The 18,072-nt window shown below is 62.0% G+C and overlaps 1 protein-coding gene and 1 long non-coding RNA gene across 2 annotated transcripts; one reads left to right on the top strand and one right to left on the bottom strand.

Annotated features, from left to right (window-relative positions):
- Positions 1-6,105: 6,105 nt before the first annotated feature.
- Positions 6,106-10,445, bottom strand: RNF222 (ring finger protein 222). The gene is made up of 2 exons (XM_039562593.1): positions 10,260-10,445; positions 6,106-8,880 (listed from the first exon to the last, which is right to left on the bottom strand). Exon 2 carries the CDS (start codon positions 8,847-8,849, stop codon positions 8,202-8,204), a length of 648 nt encoding a protein of 215 aa, XP_039418527.1. The 5' UTR covers positions 8,850-8,880; positions 10,260-10,445; the 3' UTR covers positions 6,106-8,201.
- Positions 10,446-12,979: 2,534 nt separating this feature from the next.
- On the top strand, positions 12,980-16,140 carry LOC120410972. Its single transcript, XR_005603356.1, has 2 exons — positions 12,980-13,236; positions 14,532-16,140. It is a non-coding gene; the product is annotated as an uncharacterized LOC120410972 (long non-coding RNA).
- Positions 16,141-18,072: the final 1,932 nt, after the last annotated feature.

The raw sequence follows: 18,072 nt of genomic DNA, 5'->3' as shown, positions 1-18,072 counted from the left end.
CCCACAGGGTCCGGCTGACAGCTCTGCCAACCTCACTGGAGGAGTGTGATCGTCCAGCAGGGCTCACACCTGGACAGACAGCCCGAGGTGCAGCTGAGTGCCCGGGCTGGGACCTGCTCTGTGCAGTGATGGGAGAGACAGACAACAAAATCAGGCAGGACAGAGGGTTCCCAAAGCAAAATCCCAAAGCTGGAGGTGTCAGCTCTGTTTTACCCAAGGTCCCAGGCACTCTCTAAGGGCACTTCAGGAAATACTCAGACCTCAGTCCAAAGAGCTGCTGGGGAGCTGCAAAGGCCAGGAGAGGATTCAGCGCTTCAGCTGCCAAACCAGGGCTGGCTCAGCATGGGAACAAACCCCTGGCTCACTCCAAATCCAAAGCTCAGGGGAGAGGAGAGGTCTCCTGGTCTCCCACATCTCCATTCCCCTGTGTTCCTGATGCAGAGTTCAGCTGACCAGGAGGACACTTGTGTGGGATGGAAGCATTTATAACACCTATGGAATATGTAACAACCTAGAGGCTGTTCAGCACTTTCCTTTGCAGACACCTCTCTCAACTGTTTAAAACTTCACCAGAATTTGTTTTGTTGTGATTTCCTGCCCTGGAGAATCTGCTCTGAGGTGGAATCTGGTTCTTCTCTGCAGACCAGCTGGCAGGACAGTGCTGGCACTCAGGGATTTGGACACTCACCTTCCCCACTGCCCAGCCCCCAGCCTGGGCCAGGCAGGACTTTGCAGGTGACATCAGGCCTTTGGTGTCCTTGCTGGCCCTGGTTTTAGCACTTTGCCCCCACAGCAGGGGCGGTGGGGTCTGGGGGGTGTTGCTCAGTGTGGGAGCTTTGGGGGGGAACCAGCAGCTTTCCTCTGCCTCCAGTTCCTGGGGCATGAGGCTGGTGGCAGGGCTGGCACCTCAGGCCCTGCCACGAGGAGGTATCTGGTGTTCCCTGTAGCTCTCAAACCATCCTGTCTTCCAAGCAGGGCAGGAAAGCTCCCTGCTCCCCTCCGCAGCTGGGCTGGGCAGGACCCACAGCCTCAAAGCGCTGAAATGACTTCGGTTTGAAACGGAGGCACATTTGTGCCCCAATCCTGCCCTGGATAGGACAGGAACCTCCTCCCCGTTCCCCAGAGCATCCAGCAGAGAGCTGGCCCACTAAGGGATGCAGAGCCTGTGCCAGGGGGTTTGTTCTGTTCTGGGAACACCAGTTTGGTGCCATCTCTCTGGGACTGTTTCCTTAAAGCTGCTGCCTTCCTCCCCAGATCTGTTTGTCCCCTGGCAGGGGTGGTGGGGTGAACAGGGACCTCTGGCTGCAGTGACTCCGTGGAGGAGCAGCTCTCACACAAGGCAAGGTGAGAGCTGGAAACTGGCGGAGCACTTGTGGGAAAATTCAGGCCATCAGTGGCAAATGCCAGCATCATTAACCCCTCTCTGGCAACGTGGAGGGACCCCTCCAGTGCAAGGAAGCTTTTAAAAAAAATCTTTAGTAAATACAGGCACTGTTGTCTCTGCTGCATTTGCGATCAATGAGGCAGTGGGACTTTAATGAATTCTTTTCCCTGCAAATATAAAACCATGTCAAGAGGAACTCCGAGATTTTCGCAGGTTCCTAACGCTCTGGAAGCTGGTGTCGGGCGTTCAGGAGCCTTATCACCGAGATAAGCAGCGGTGCTATCTCTGCAGCGAGTGCCCTCTGTCCCGGGCAAAGCCAGCCCTCGCCAGGGCAGCGCGCCAGGCGCGGCCAGATCCACACCCCAGGAAGGACAGAGCCTGCAGCCAGGGCTTTCATCAAATGAACTGTCCGGGAAAATGCTGGGCTGCCCGGGAAAATGACGGACTGCTGACCCGTCACCCCCGGGGGCTGGAGAGGGACCGGCACCCTCTGACCTGACAGGGGACCCCAAACTCCTCCTGCCCGCCGGACCTGCCCAGCCCCTTGCAGCCGGGTGCTGGGGTGGGGGACGAGCAGGATTCGCGCATCCTGGAGGAACTGGTTCTCCCAGCACAGCCCCTCCTGCAGCCACCCCCGTCTCTCCCAGCCGGGAGCAGGGGGATGCCCGGTCCCTGCCACGGCCCCGGTCCCAGCTGGTTCCAGCACAGCCGAGCTGGAGGGATGGGCTCCGAACTGGGATTTAACCCTCCCCAGCCCTGGAGGTGCTGGGGCTGAGGGGTGCTTTGGGGTGGGATTCGGCAGGAGGAGCAGCTCCTGCGCCCTCCGCACTCCGGGCCAGCTCCTTTTCCTGTCCCATCAGGTGTCACTGCGGCTCAGCCGCTGTCCCCGGGGCCGCCAGGGCAGGGGAGGCTGGCCAGTGCCGGGGGTCCCACCCCGCCCCGTCACCGGCTTGGGCTCCCTTCATGTTCTCCGAGCCCGGCGGGGCTCCCACTGAATGAGCTCATTGCTGCTCCTTCGGAAGGTTCCACGGGGATGGGGGACGGGCCGGTGTCACCACAGCCGGTGTCACCACAGCCAGTGTCACCATGGGCCAGTGTCACCATGGGTCGGTATCACCATGGGCCAGTGTCACCACAGCCAGTGTCACCACAGCCAGTGCCACCAGGGCCAGCGGAGCCTGCCTGGGGCTCACTCACTGCAGCACCATGTGTGGAGCTGGTGGGCAGCTCCTGGAGGCACACAGCACCCCTGGGCATCCCTGGGCATTCCAGAAAATCTCCAGGCATCTCTTGAACATCCCTGGGCATCCCTCAGCATCCCTGGGCATCCTGGAACTCGCTGCTGCTCCAGAGCCAGGCTGGGAGGAAACCCACCACCACCACACCAGTGACAGCTGGGTGACCCTGCTGTCCATCCTGGGTGACCCTGCTGCCCATCTGGGGCTCGTGGCTACTGCTTCCCCTGAGTGGCCACCAAATAATTTGTGGCTGCAGTTACTGATGCTCAACAGGGCCTCGTGGCTGCTCCCCACCCATTCTCAGCACAGCCAGTGCACAGGGAATGAAAACTTTGGGACCAAACCCTTCCACCAGGCAGGGTCCAGGCGTGGCTGGAGGTGACATCTCTCTCCAACAGTCACAGTCATCAGCTGTCCCCAAGGAGGTGCTGCCACAAGGGTCCCTGCAGATCCCAGATGTCACAGCAGCCACCTGCAACCCTGGATTGTGCCAGGAGCTGCCAGCTCCCACCCCTGAGGCATCCAAGGAGGGTTTCCTACGAGGGTCCACACCTGAGTTAAGTAAAGTGACGCCAGGCTTTCCTGTCCCACAGGAACATTCCTCAGCTTCTCACTGAACCCCTGAATCCCTCCCTCAGGCATCCCATGGGGGATTCCAAACCCTGCTGGCTGCAGGAAGGGCTCCTGTCCCAGGATCTGGGCGTGCCCAGGGCATTGGTGCCCTGCAGCACCCCGGGGCTGGCCAGGCACAGCTCTGCCACAGGGGAGATTTGCCATCAGCCAGCAGATAAATCACTCCGGAGACAAGGAAAATGGCTTTTCCAGCTCAATTTCCTGCTGCAAAAAGGGGCATGAGTTAAGGCAAAACCCATTCAAAAGCAGCTCTTCCCAGAAAATGCATTTGCTGGTCTTTGCCAGCCGTTACTGGAAGGAGAGTGCAGACACCTCTGATGGTATTCCAGGGGTTTTCCATGGTAGATCCCCGAGTTTTTGACAAAAAGGATCTGTAAGGATGACACAGGGAAGTGTAAAGCCAGCCCAGGCAGCTGAGCAGGAGGAGTCCCAGGGTGCTGACGTGCGCCAGGGTGCTGATGTGACACCGGCAATGCCGAGAAGGGCAGGGCTGGGCCCACCCTCCTCTGCCCCTCAGCTTTGCCCCTCTGCCAACAGCCACAGGGACAGAAATCAGCCCCTCACCAAGGGACAGCTCCAGCCCCGCTCCTGTCCCCGTGATCCCTCAGTGAGGACTCGGGGACCTCGTCGCGGTGAGCCACCCCTGCCGTGGGCACTGGTGTCACAGTGGGGATGAGCCCCTCGGGCACTGCCAAACCTCCAGGCTCGATGGAGGCTCAGGAAACCCCCCTGTCCTGCAGAGCCCCGGGAGAAGAGCCACCCAGGGCCGCGGGATGGACAGTGGAAAAGGGTGGACAGTGGAAAAGGGAATGGGCCACGTGCTGGAGATGGAGCCAGCGGGATCTTGGAGAGCCCCAGGGGCAGGGACAGCCAGGTCAGTGTCACCTCCTGTCCGTGTCCCACACCGGCCCAGCCCCACTCCAGCCCCCAGCTGCCCGTGGCTCTCCAGGCAGGGCAGGGCAGGGCAGGACAGGGAGCTTGGAGGAGCCTCCTCCTCTATTATTCATGGCCAGATCTGGCTGATGGAGCCGGGGCTCCCTGAGGCCGCTTCCTAATGGAGCTGCAGCCGTGCCTGCCCAGCGAGCACTCCTGGGCCTGCACAATTCCCACTCCTCCCATCCCCGTGCCATAAAAGTGCCACCTTCTGCTGCTAATGATGCATTACTCGGCCATTGCTGGGGCTCAGAGCCTGCTGCCATCCCGCAGAGACCGGAGCTGGAGTGTGGGCGGGCAGGTGTGCTCTGCAGCCAGCAAAATGGCACAAGCCAGGATCTGCCAGGACCCTGACGGAGCGGCCACAGCCCAGCCGAGCTCAGGGACACCCACGGGCACAGCTGGGGCATGGCAGGGCCTGCACAGAGCCCAGATTTAGGCAGAGGAAGGGAAGGAGGTGGCGGAGGACACCTGGGGATGTCCCAGCACCAACTGGAGCCCCAGCCCAGCGAGCAGGGCGTGCTCCCTGCCTGCAGGACCGCTCTTGCAGAGGAGGATCCACGGCTGGTGGGTGAGGCAGTGCTGGAGGATGACTCAGGACTGGCAGAGCTTCTGGTGGATGTTCTGCAGGAGGAATGTTAAATCTGCCTCAGGAAGCCTGGCCAGCCCCTCAGCCGGTCAGGCTCTGTCCCTTTGCAGCACTGGCCGCGGCTCCCCGGGACCCTCTCCTGTCCGTGAGGACATCCCAGGACTGAATCCCTAGAACTGGGACCATGACCTGGGGTTTGCACAGCTCGAGGTGCAAATCACCACGGAGGGGCTCATGAGGGTCACAGTGTGGTGGTAAGGCTTAGGTTCCCTCGGATAATCCTGTGGATCATCCCCACGCCCATTTTGCTGCCCATCCCTCATGGAGAGCTGTGCACATCCATGTGCCTGTCCGTGCACCTCCCAGCCCCTCATCCTGTCCCCGGCCCTGCAGCCACGCCAGCACCATTAGCTGAGCTCTGTGTGCGCAGCCCCGGCCTTCCCCAGCCGCAGGAGAGCCCCTGGCTCCCTCCCCACACTCCCATCAGGCCATAATTGCCCTAATGGGCTCTCGGGGTCACCTGGCCCATGCACTCCACTGGCCTTGGGTGACCTCTGGCTGCTGCTGACCAGAGCCTGGACACTGGGCAGGGGACAGGGCTGCAGTGTCACCCGTGAGACAGGGGACGGGAGAATCCTGCCCTTTCCAGGGATGGGAAGGGGAGAGGGGCAGCAGGGCTGGGCCTGATGGGAGCTGCAGGGTGGGCTGTGATTCAAGGGGACATTTGGGGTGTGACATTAGTGACACACAGGCACGATGGAGCCAGGGCACCCAGGGCACACAGGATGGGGCCAGGAGAAGCCAGCAGCTCCCAGATGGAACCCCAAGCAGAGCTGTGTGCCAGGAGCCCGAGGGTACCGGGGCCAGGTGTGGCACGGGAGCAGGGACAGATCAGGCATGAGGAAGGCGGTGCGAGGTGGGCACGGGGTGCTCGGCACGGCGTTTCCCGAGATATCTCCAGTTCCAGCTGCCTGGCCCTGCCATCCCTGGCCGAGCAGTGCCACCCTGTGGGAAACACCCTCCTCTCCTCCGCAGGGGTGATGCCCCCGAACCCTCCCCATGGATGAGCCCCCAGCCTCGGTCCCCCCTCCCCCGGTCCTGTGCCTGCCCCTGACACAGCACAAGCCACTCCCATCCCCTCCCGGTGCTGCCACTGGAGCTCTTCCCGGTCCCCACTGCCTTCCCAAATACCTCCAGGGCTGCAACCACCCTGGGCCACCTCCCAGCAGCCCTGTGCCAAGGGGCTGGTGCCCTGGCACTCTGCATTAATTGCCCAGACAGACTAATAACAGGGTTCATTATTAATAATGAGGCATGGACACGTCACGATCAGGTCATCATTTCTTATGAAACAGGGTCTCCGTTCCAGGGCGGTGTCTCAGGCACTTTTCCCCAGTGCTTCACGCAGGGGTCGGGGTCATGGCACGCCAGGTTTGGGTGGGGACACTGAGGCGGGGCTGGGAGAGTGCAGGACCATCACAGGGAGCAGCAACCCAGCAGGGCAGTGTCCCCAGCTGTGACCCCAGGGATGGCAGGGGACACCATCAGCTCCTCTGCCCCACACTGCTGCCCCTTCCCAGCCCCATGTGGTTCTTATTTGCTGCCCTGAAAAGTTCTGGCTGGTCCCAAAGCCACCTCGGTGGCACTGCTGGACATGTTTGTCCCTCCCCTGGGAGCATGGGAAGCCTGTGCCAGCCCTGTGCCCCACTGTCACCTCCTGTGGGGTGATCACACCCTGCTCACGTTGGGGTGATGGTGAGGGACGTCCTGCTCACATCGGGGGACACTGAGGGACGTCCTGCTCACAATGGGGGACACTGAGGGATCCCCTGTTTGCATTGGGGTGACACTGAAGGATGCCCTGCTCACATTGGGGGACAGTGAGGGATGCCCTGCTCACATTGGGGTGACACTGAGGGATGCCCTGCTTGCATTGGGGTGACACTGAGGGATGTCCTGCTCACAATGGGGGACACTGAGGGATCCCCTGTTTGCATTGGGGTGACACTGAGGGATGTCCTGCTTGCATTGGGGTGACACTGAAGGATGCCCTGCTCACATTGGGGGACAGTGAGGGATGCCCTGCTTGCATTGGGGTGACACTGAGGGATGCCCTGCTTGCATTGGGGTGACACTGAGGGATGTCCTGCTCACTCTGAGTGCCCGTGAAGTGACACATTCCCGGGTGACAGAGCGAGAGCAGCACCCACGGGACCAGGGACTGGGTCAGGAGGACAAAGGTGAGGAAGGTGCAGACTGGGCTGGGGACAGATGCCACGAGTGGCCCCAGCACCAGCAGGGGTGTCCAGCAGCCCCCTTCCCCCTCCCCTGAGGACAGGCACAGAGATTCCCAAATCCCAGCTGTGCCTCCCTGCTGCCCACTGCCCTCCCAAAGGGGGGCCCTGGGCTGGGGGCTGACCCTGGGGTCCCCTCAGGTGGGACCAGTCCCAAGAGGGCAAAGCCAGGAGGTTTGGGGGGCTGAGCAGTGCCCAGCCTGTTTGGCACAGGTGAAAATGGGTCCTTGGGTGTGAGACCTCAGGAGTGGGATACAGGGACAAGGAAATGTCACTCTGCCACGGGGCTCTGGCAAGGACAGCAGGGTGGGATCCCAAATCTGCCTCCTTATGGTGGTCAGAACTTGGGTTTACTCCCTACCCTCCACCCCACCCCCTGTCCCCGGGTCACCAGGGCAGGAGGGACACTGTGACAATGGGAGGACGGCCACGACCCTGGGGAGCTCAGAGAGAGGTGAGGGAGGGCACGGCTGGGACTGCCTGCAGGATGAGCTGGCCTCCCTTCCCGTGCCATGGCACTGCAGGGAGGCTGGCACAGGGGAGGGTGAGCTCAGCAGGGCCAGCATCACTCTCTCCGTCCTCCGGTTTCACTGCCCTCGTGCCCGGCAGCTGCAGGCTCTGCTTCATCCATCCCTGGGATGGAAGCCGTGAGTTTCTGCTCCAGGCTGGCTGCATTGCAATGATCCAAACATCCTGGGAGCCTGGGGGCCTCCAGCAGCCCCACAGCCTGGCAGCCCTCACCCTCCGGTGCACAGAGCCCTTGGCTGTGCTTGATGCCAGTCGCAGCCTGCCCGGAGCTGGGGAGGAGCTGGGCAGGACCAGCCCGGCCCCCTCGGGCCCTGCAGGGGCTGTCACAGGGTGCAGGAGGATCCTCTCCACCGAGACCCTGCAGGAAGCCACCAGCAGGGTGTGTCCTGCCATATTTCAACAAAAAGGGACAGAAAATGCCACCAGTGACATCGTGAGCACCCGGAGAGCTGCAGGAAGGTCTGAAAGTCCGTTCAGATGAGAGAGCTTCACCTGAAGCTGCTTCTGGGCTTTCTCCAGGAGCCTTTAGAGAGAGGCTCCAGCCCCAGCTCCATCCTAGCACCAGTGACACCACCCTGGTGTCCCAGCTGATCCCATCCCTGCTACAAGTCCCTCTTGACCAGCAGCAGCCACGGCAGCACGGCCGCCAGCATGGCCACGGTCAGGACGAGCATCACGGCCAGGGCCATGGGCGACTGGCAGCACTTCAGCCCCAGGGCCGGGCTGGACGACACCGAGCTGGCCGTGTCCGCCCTGCTCCTCCCGCCCAGGGAGCCGCAGTCCGCGGCCACCAGCGGCATCCCGTGGTCGCTGATGACGAAGATGTGAGCTTCCCGTGCCAGCACCCCCGGGAGCCCCTGCGGGCCCGCCGAGCACCGCTCCAGGCTCTGCACCGGCATCACGAAGTGACTGGGCACCACCAGCGTGTTGCTGGCCTCACTTTTGGCCAGCTGGGACAAGGAGGACGGCGACAGAGGCATCTCCAGCGCGCGGGGGTTGGTGCCCGCCCTGGGTGGCCACAGAGCCTTCTTCTTGCTGAGAAAGGTGACGTAGCGGCACACGGGGCAGATGATGCTGCTCTGGATGTGCCCGTCCAGCTTGGCCGAGAGCAGGCACTTCACCAGGCAGTCGTGGCAGAAGGTGTGGCCGCAGCTGAGCCGCCGGTGCGTGGCCTCCAGGGGCTGGAACTTCTCGTAGCACACGGGGCACTCGGCCGGGGCTCCGTCCTTGCTGGAGGAGGTCTCCGACATCCCTGCTGTGGTGGCCGCGGGAGCTGCTCGGCTGCCAGGGACAGGCACGAGGGGTTAATCAGGGGCTGGGTGACAGGGATTAACACAGTCCATCTCTTCATCCCTCCTCCTCCTCCTCCCTGCTCTCTTGCCGCTGCCCTTCACCCTCGCAGAAGGAGGGGACGGCCGCCTGGCATGGCCTGCACAGGGCAGGGCACTCTCAGCAGCATTAAACCTCCCAGTGCGGCCCTGGGGGCAAGGGACAGATGACGGGAGGATCTCAGCTCCAGAGCCCTCCAGGGCAATAAACCCTGGCTGCAAAACCACAGGGGCCGAGGGCTGAGCCCCTGGCCGGAGCCGTGCGTGCGGAATTCCCGGGGCAGACCGTGTCATTCCAGGCACAGGCTGTGTCACGAGTGCCTCTGTGCCCAGCTGCTGCTGCTGCTGGGAGCTGGGAATTCCCACCCCACCATGGAACCTGCCAAGGACCGGGAGATGCTCCCACCCCGGAGAGCTCAGGGGGGACGGGGGGAGCGTGGAGCAGCCAGGTTGGTGGAGCAGGCGGGAGCCACAGGGGACAGAGGGGGAGGTGACACAGCCAGGGCAGGCAGCAAACCCCACACCGGGCTGCTTCCAGGCTGCTGGGGGCTGGCCCGGGCTGGTGGCCAGGCCATGGCATCTCCAGGCCTTGTCCAAGCTCAGGCCGGAGCTGGGTGCAGCCAGAGAGGCTGGAGCTGTGTCAGGGTTAGTCAGAGAGGAGCGCAGAGCTCAGCTGCCCCGCCCTGGCCGCGGTGTGGGGCACTGTGGGGTGCTCTGAGCCCCGGGTTTGGGGCACTGTGGGGTGCTCTGAGCCCCGGGTTTGGGGCACTGTGGGGTGCTCTGAGCCCCCGGGTTTGGGGCACTGTGGGGTGCTCTGAGCCCCGGTACGGGGCACTGTGGGGTGCTCTGAGCCCCGGTACGGGGCACTGTGGGGTGCTCTGAGCCCCAGATCTGTGCCTGGGCTGGGGCTGAAGCTCTGCCCTGCATCTCCCCGGGCAGGGAAGGGGCGGCGCAGAGCAGAGAAGGGAAAGGGGAGATGCTCAGCTCAGCTCCCTTCTCTCAGACCAGCTCAGGAACCAGACCTTCATCACAGCTGCAGGTTTTTCCAGAACCTGGCGGCGTTTTCAGACCCAGCCCAGCCCGCAGCCCTTTTCTCACGCGTGACAGTGCCACGGACACCCTCCCAGCCGATCTGGAGGTTCTGCCATCCCCTGCCCTCCTCCTGCGGGGGAGTCACCCTGCCCCGGCACGGCCACAGGAGCACCACGAGCCGCCCCCTCCTCAGGCACGAGAACAGATCCAGGCTCCTGCTCTGGTTCAGGAGGGATCAGCGATTGCTGCTCCCCAAGGAGCCCTCAGCCCCTGCTCCCCCGCGCCCCAAAGTCCCCTTACCTGCTGTAGGGCCCCCGGGCAGCGGCCCCTCCATGCGCGGCTGTCCCCAGGCACGGGGCTGGCCCGGGAGAGCACCGGGACACCTTTGGGACAGCGGGACACCTTCGGGACACCCGGTGCCGGCTGCGTCTGGGGAGAGCGCGTTGTGCAAGGGCTGGAGCGGGGACAGGGCAGGGCCAGCTCCGCCGAGTGAATGCGGAGGAACCCGTTCGGGCTTTAAAGGGCTCGCATTGGCCCGCTTGGCCAGGGAGTGGGCGAGGAGCTGGCGTCAGGCGTCGGGGGCAGGGACGGGAGGCACGGTCCTGCCTTCCCCGGTGTCCCCGGGCTCGTCCCTGTGGGGTCAATCGCAAGGAATCCGGCAGTGAAGGGGTGCCGGGACCCCTCTGGGGCTGCAGGGCTGGGCGAGCTGCGCATCCTGCACCGGGTCCTGCACCTGGCCTGGGCTCCTCACCCCCGCTGCCCTCATCCTTGTCCCCAAGCCCCCTCCCCTTCCACACCCCAAACACTCCCCCCAGCCCTGCAGTCCCTGTCCCGTGTGCTCAGACAGGACCGGAGCCCCGCGTGACAGTGAGTGACCCAGCAAAGACCCTCGAGCACCCAGGGGGGCTCTGCTGTTGTGTCCCTGCCCTGACGTCTCCCAGCATCTCCCTGAACCGTGGTCCAGGTGCAGCAGGAGCTCCGTGGGCTCAGGGCAGGCAGGAGCCCCATGCTTGGCCGTCTCAGCAGCTTCAGGTGGCTCATTGGCCACCACTGGCCACGTGCAGGTGGAAACCTCCTCAGAGAAGGTTCCCTGACACCTCACCCCTGTCCCAGGGAGCCGCCTGTCCCTCAGCTGACCCTCGGGCAAGGAGCCAAGAAGCCTCTTCCCTGAAAAACCTGTAAAAACTTCCAGAAGGTTGGATCGCTCCTGCCTCAATCCCAACTCTTTCCAAGCCCCCCTGTCACCCCTCAGCCTGAACTTTCAGCCCACACCTCATCTTGCAGGCAGCTCCACAGGGATCTGGATGCTGTTTGCTACACCCAGAGGAGGTGCTGGGGTGGGCTCAGTGGCCCCAGGGCGCTGCCCACAAGCCCTCCCTCACTGTGGCCATGCACCCACGGGACTGGGATTTGCCTGAATGCCCCAGAAGTCCTGAGGTCCTCATCAGGGAAAAGCTTCAGGAGAAACCTGGACATGTGAGCCCCCACCTGCAGAGCTGCCCCAGCCCCAGGGCCCAGCACAGGGAGGAGCTGGAGCTGCTGGAGAGAGCCCAGAGGAGGCTCCAGGATGCGCAGAGGGATGGAGCAGCTCTGCTGGGAGGAAAGGCTGCGAGAGCTGGGGGTGTTCACCTGGAGAGGAGAAGCTCTGGGGTGACCTCAGTGTGACCTTGCAGGGCCTGAAGGAGCTCCAGGAAAGATGGGGAGAGGCTGTTAACAAGGGCTGGAGGGACAGGACACAGGGAATAGCTTCAGACTGACATAGGGGAAATTTAGGTGGGATATTGGGAAGAAATCCTTCCCTGTGAGGGTGGTGAGAGGTTGCCCAGAGCAGGCTGCCCCTGGATCCCTGGCAGTGTCCAAGGCCAGGCTGGACATTGGGGCTTGGAGCAGCCTGGGGCAGTGGGAGGTGTCCCTGCCCATGGCAGGGGATGGAAGGAGTTGATCTCTAAGGTCCCTTCCAACCCAAACCATTCCATGACACAGGGAGCTCTTGCCTTGGGGCAGGGAGCTGCTCTGCAGGAACATTCCCAGCTTCAGGAAGGTCCTCGGGGCTCTGTGGAAAAGGAGATGACCCCTGGTACCCAAACCCCAGCGAGGCAGGCCCTGCAGTGCCTCCGTGCGCCGTGCAGGGCTGGGGCAGGGCTGGGGCGTGGGCAGCAGTATCTGTCACCCGTGGGTGCCCTGCTTACAGCTCAGGGCTGGTTTCTGGAAAGAGAAGGGTGGGTGCAGCCCCACCAGGGCACCCTGGTGTCCCCAGGGGTGCCCTCTGGAACCCTGAATCCCCATCCCTCCCTGCAAGGACACCCTGAGCACATCAACACCTTCCACAGCTCTCAGGCTCAGGGGTCGAGCTGCTCCGCTTGTTATCCCGGTTTTATTGAGAGGATCAGAAAACAAAGGTGAAACCTCTCCAGGGAGGTTGTGCCGGGGCTAGGGTTAGACCTTCCCTCCTGGGACAGACATCCCCCTCCCTGCTCCCTCCTGGGACAGACATCCCCATCCCTGCTCCCTCCTGGGACAGACATCCCCCTCCCTGCTCCCTCCTGGGACAGACATCCCCATCCCTGCTCCCTCCTGGGACAGACATCCCCCTCCCTGCTCCCTCCTGGGACAGACATCCCCCTCCCTGCTCCCTCCTGGGACAGACATCCCCATCCCTGCTCCCTCCTGGGACAGACATCCCCCTCCCCTAGTCCCTCTGGAAGCTGCTGGAGGTGCCAGGGCTGCTTGCACCCACCCGGATCTCCAGTGAGTGATCTGGGCCAGTGAGAGCAGATTTGGGGCAGCCAGGCATCTCCCCAGCCCCAGTTTTGCTCCCGCTGGGGCCGAGGTGGGGTGGAAATTCCTGTTTCCCATACTTTGAATGCTCTCCGCAGCTGGAAACGATGAGCTCATGGCTCTATACATAGGCACTGGAAAAACGAGTCTGCCTCCCTTTGCTGCTTGGAACACGCCAAAATCAAAGGGATTTGGGCATATCAGAGCCCCAGCTCTGTCAGCAGTTTCGCTCTTTCCCTGGCTCTCCTCGGTGCCTTTGCCCCACTTCCACGTGCAGCAGGACCTTTCCTGAGGCACAAGGCTGAGTCTGACGGTGCCTGAAGGACAAGAAACCAACTTCAGGGGCAAAGCAAGTCCCTAAACACTGCCTGCATTTTCTTTCCCTAGGTTTTAACAAGTCCAGCTCTTGGCCAGTGGTTCAGCCCCCTCAAAGGCTCCAGGATCCTTTGATCCAAGCAGGAAAGTGTCTCCAGGCTCAGCTCCTCTCCAGGGACCACAGGTGAGACCTTCTCTGTGCTGAGGTCATTGGCTGCCAGTGACCAGAGGACATTTCTGACCCAGAGGAGGACACAGCCCTCGCTGAAGGGTTTGGGGTGGCCAAGGTCCCTTCCCTGAAACCCCAGCAACATCTGGGAAGAGCTTTGCAGCCTTTGGCAAGGACAGGAGGATGCAGAGACAGCCCTGGAGCTCCACAGCAGCACCCAAACTTTCCCCAGGCCAGGTGTGGAGAAGGCACGATGAGTTATGTGGAAGTGTTTATTTTCAAAGCACATTTAAAGCCACAAGATTGCTCCATATCTGAGCCTGCTGCCAGGCAAAAAATCACTGCAGGTCTCAATGATTCCATAGCAAATCCGTGCTGCAATTCCCCAGATGCTGAATGATGAGACGGGGATGTTTCTGTGTCCCACATCCCTGCACTCAGCTGGGGCCAGGATCCTGGGGAGAAATGCCGGGTGGAATTTTGGTGGCAGATGTACATGGGGAGCTCTGCCACGCGGGCACAACCCCCTGGGCAGAGCCTCTGGCTTGGGAATTCTGTGCTTGAGTGATTGCCAGAAGCCGCTGAGGGGTCACCATGCCCGTGTCCGTGTTCTCCTCTCCCAGAGCCATGAATGGCCCATGAAAGGGTGGCTGTGGTGGGCTGGTGTCCCTGCCCAGTGGCCCCAGCGTGTCTCCAGCGCAGGGCAGGGCAGGGCTGGCTGCAGTGCAGAGGGGGGGCTGCGCCTCCTCTCTCCTCCATCCTTCCCACACTGCATCCATCACTCCTCTTGCACCCTTTCCCCATCCCCCAGGGGTGCCTGGTGCCTGCCCATCCCTCCAGCTCATGGCCAGTCCTCCCAAACCCCCTCAGGTTTTCCCCTGGCCAAACTTGAGGTTTATAGGAGTTTCTGCTCAACTCGTTCTCCTCTCACCCTTCCCAGCCCCAGCTCAAACACAGCGAGTCCTTGGCATCGGTGGGAATGAGGTGAAGGCAGGAAAAGAGTAAATGCATGTTTGATCCCAGCCCAGGGAGATGTTCCAAGCTGGGGGAGAAGTTCAGTGAAGCAAAATTAATTTTCCAGGGCCGCACTGTGCTGGTGGAGAGTCCAGGAGTCCTGGGCCCTGGGTTATATCCAGTTCTATGCTGTCAAAATAAACTCAAATCAGCTGGAAAAACTGGAAACTTCAGGGGAATCCAAGCTCTTTAAAGGGAACACAAGCTTATCCGTCTTCCCCCACGCTTGCCTTGCTTGAATTAGAGTGTGAAAATCAGTGTCTTTTCCTTCTGAGGGTGTCCATTCTGCTCCTCAGGCACCTGGCAGGATGGAACCCCACCACCTGGATGCCAGTTTAACCAAGACAGCCCAAAATACACAACGAAAGCTCCTCCCTCAGCTTCTCCTCTATGATTTCCGCGGTGCCCAGGAGATGGTGCTCACGGATGTGCTTTGGCACCAGAAAAACACAGTGCAGGGAGCACTGAAGGCAAGTCGAGGAGCGCCAGCCGAGGAGAGGAGGTGACGGTCCCCACCGGCTGGGGTGCTGGGATCGATCATGGATCACCAGGATCGATGGGATCTGCTCTTCCTCCTCCGTCCCACGGGGTCCGTGCTTATCCCACACCGAGGAGCAGCTGGGTGCGCCTCAAACCCTGCCCGATCTCCGCTCCCCGGTCCCAGGCTGCAGAAGGGGCTGTGCGGTGTCACAGCCCTGACCTGCCCCTGCCTCCCTGCTGCTGCCAGCACCCCCGGGGATGTCCCTGGGCCTGCCGGGAGCCTTACTGGACTCCCTTGGAGTCTTATTCTGACACCAAATATCGCGGATTTGTCCCATCCCGTCCGTGCGGAGCCACACAGCCCCACGCTCCCTGGGCTTTCCCACGCCTGGGAGGGCAGCTCCAGTCTCCAGGGGCTCCTTCATCGGTTATTCCCCACCAAAGGGGTTTTCCCTCACCAAACAAGGTCACCCTGAGAGGCTGAGGGGCTGCAGGAGCCCCCTGGATGTGGCAGTGGCACGATCTGGCCCGTGTCCCCCTCCCCTGGCCTTGGGCTGCCCCCCACGTCCATCCCCCCTGGTCTCCACCTCCCATCCCAGCCCGGCCCCTCCGGGATGCCGCTTCCCAGCGGGATGGAGTTGCCGCAGTGGGAATCCCGTGTGCCTAATGGGGAAACAATGCGGCTTTGAGGGCCGCGGGCAGATGCTCGGGGACAAGAAGGGACTATTGAGCAGCGGCAGCTGGGGCTGGCAGCTCCCCCCGCCCTGCACAGAGCTCTGCCCGGCCGGGCTGAGCTCCCCCGGGGCTCAGGCTGGGGGTTCTGCCCAGCCCCAAACCCTGCAGTCCCTCCCCGGCACCGGGGCCAGGATGGGAGCAACAAATCCGACCCGGGGGGGGACCCACCAACAAACCCTGCCATCAAACACGGCCAGACTGTCCCCGGCTTGTCGCCCTGCCCCGGTGCCCGCCCAGCCCCTCTGGGGGATCACACCAGCCCGATGTAGACCTGGCACTGTCCCGGTGGCCGTCTGTGCCGTGCCATGAGCCAGGTCACCGCAGGGATGCTGTAACCCCAGCGTCCCCCGCACAGCGGGGATTGCCTGACTCCTTCCACCACCCCCTCCAGGCAGCTCCCTCGAGCCTCATTCCAGGGGGGAAGGCATAGAAATCCTACAGTTCCAGGAGAAAACCTACTGGAACTGGGTTTTGGAGCCTTTTACCCAAATGGGATGCTCCCCGTGGTTTAGGCTGCCCAGTGGTGTCACGGTTTGGTTTTTTCCTCCCAGCCTGGCTCCTGCAGGGCTGGGATTGCAGAGGTGATGCTGCCTTTAACTGGGACATGTGCAGGACATGTGCTTCTCACCGTGCAGCAGCTCTGGAGCAGCACAGAAAGAAAAGGCTCAGTAAAAGGAACGCTAAACACTCCGTTTGGGTTGATTTAATGATTTTTCCAATCATTTGACCACACAGTGCTGTGAGTGGAGGGTCTGCAGGAGGAGCTGCTCCACCACCCCCTGGAGCACTCAGTTGCCAACCAGAACCCCAAGTGGGTTCTCAAGAGGAGGATGCTCAGCACGAAGTGCAGCTGCCCAGCTCCAGTGGCAGAAGGCAGGAGGGGTCTGTCCTGTGGGGTCTGCTCTGCATTTCGGCTGCCTGTAGTCAAAATAAGGGGACGATAACCCGCTGGGCATCAGGAAGAATTGCTACACTGAAAGGGTGGTCAGGCATTGGAATGGGATGCTCAGGGAAGCAGTGGAATCACCATCCCTGGAGGTGTCCAAGGAACACCTGGACGTGGCACTCAGTGCTCTGGGCTGGTGACAAGGTGGGGCTTGGGCACAGCTTGGATTCGATGGTCCTGGACAACCCTCCAAGACAGGGATCAGTGAGGAAATCCCTGGTCTTCTCCAAACACCAGTCCCAGCGGTCATTTCTCCATCCCGAACTTCCACCGGTGTCTCTCCAAGGAAATTCCCAGGTGTACCTGCACCTTGTGGGGCCCCACGTCTGGATCCACAATTCCCAGCCCATAATGAACCCCCACACCCCCCCTGTGCCTCGTCTGTCCCCCGCTTGGGTCTCTCCGCACCAGCACAAAGCCATCCTTCCCCCCGATGTTCTCCGTCCTCCCACCCACACACGACTGCGAGACTCCCCCAGCTAATTCCCACAGCAGCTTTCCCCACCCCTGGGAGAGACCCCCTTTTGCTGGAATCCGTGTCTGTCCCTGGCCTTTCAGGGAGGGGTTTTTGGTGGTGAGCCGGGCGCGGCGGGGGCAGCGGGAGCCGCATTGTGCGGCCGCTAATGCTGAGTGACTGCTCCTTTGTGCCGCCCGCAGCGCCCGGCCCGCGGCGGCCGCATGGGAACAGCCCCGCACACAATGCGGGGCAGCCGGGGGTGACCTCAGAGCAAACATTGACTTAAACCCGCTGTTAACCAGGCAGGCACCCCGCACCCCTGGGAAACGCAGCCCCCGCCAGCGCCGCGCGTTTGTCACCAGGGGCAGAGCCGGCTCGGAAAGGTGGCTTTGATGGAGCTGTTGGCATCCGTGCCTGGTCCTGGGAAAAGAGGCACGAGGAGCACAGGTTGGGGTTTAAAGGATGCCGCTGGAGAGAAAAGAAACCAGGGGTGTGCTGCTCCGTGGGTGCCCCTTGAGGAATTAATTTAGGATTGAATAGATACAGCCTTGGCTTTTCTAGAAAGGAATCCCCTTTGTCCACAGAGCTCACTCCCAGCTGCCTCCCACGTCAGGATCTCTGTGTTTGGGTTATAGGATGGTTGCAGATCCATGCACATCCAACGTGGAGCATTATCCAGGAGAGTGAGGTACCCCCAAACCTCCCGGTGTGGAGCAGCACTGACCCCCTGCCTCCCACGGACAAATAGCCAGGGGTGCACAGAGCCCTCTCACCCCCATGGGTCCCCAGGGACAAGTGGCTGTACCACACCTCTGTCCCCTCAGAGGAGCTTCTCTGTCACTGAAGGGTGAGGAAAAAGCTGCCCCAAGACATGTGGGATGCACGATGCAAACAGAGTACGACATTTCTTTATGGCTTCTGAAGTGCAGTGGGAAAACCGGGCACCCAGCCTGCTCCAGATCGCAGTGGTGGGCACACAGATTGCTCCAGATCACAGGGCTGGGCACCCAGCCTGCCTCAGAGCACAAGAATGGGTGCCCAGCCTGCCCCAGAGCTCAGCACCACCAGCTCTGGCTCCTCCCAACTCGGAGCAGCTCAGGGCTGGATCCCAGGAAAGGAGATACTCTCTCAGACAGGCCTCCAGATTCTCCACAGCCGCCTCAGTGTCCCTCCCTGCCCTCCAGAGAGGGTGTCAGTGAGCCAGGGGGAGGGTCAGTGG

The sequence above is a fragment of the Corvus cornix genome, chromosome 18, assembly GCF_000738735.6.
Source record: "Corvus cornix cornix isolate S_Up_H32 chromosome 18, ASM73873v5, whole genome shotgun sequence".
NCBI classification, from domain to species: Eukaryota; Metazoa; Chordata; class Aves; order Passeriformes; family Corvidae; genus Corvus; species Corvus cornix.
This window is presented reverse-complemented; position numbering and strand designations above follow the sequence as displayed.

Coding starts and splice junctions, on each gene's coding strand:
- RNF222 (XM_039562593.1), bottom strand. CDS start 8,849: ATGTCGGAGACCTCCTCCAGCAAGGACGGAGCCCCGGCCGAGTGCCCC.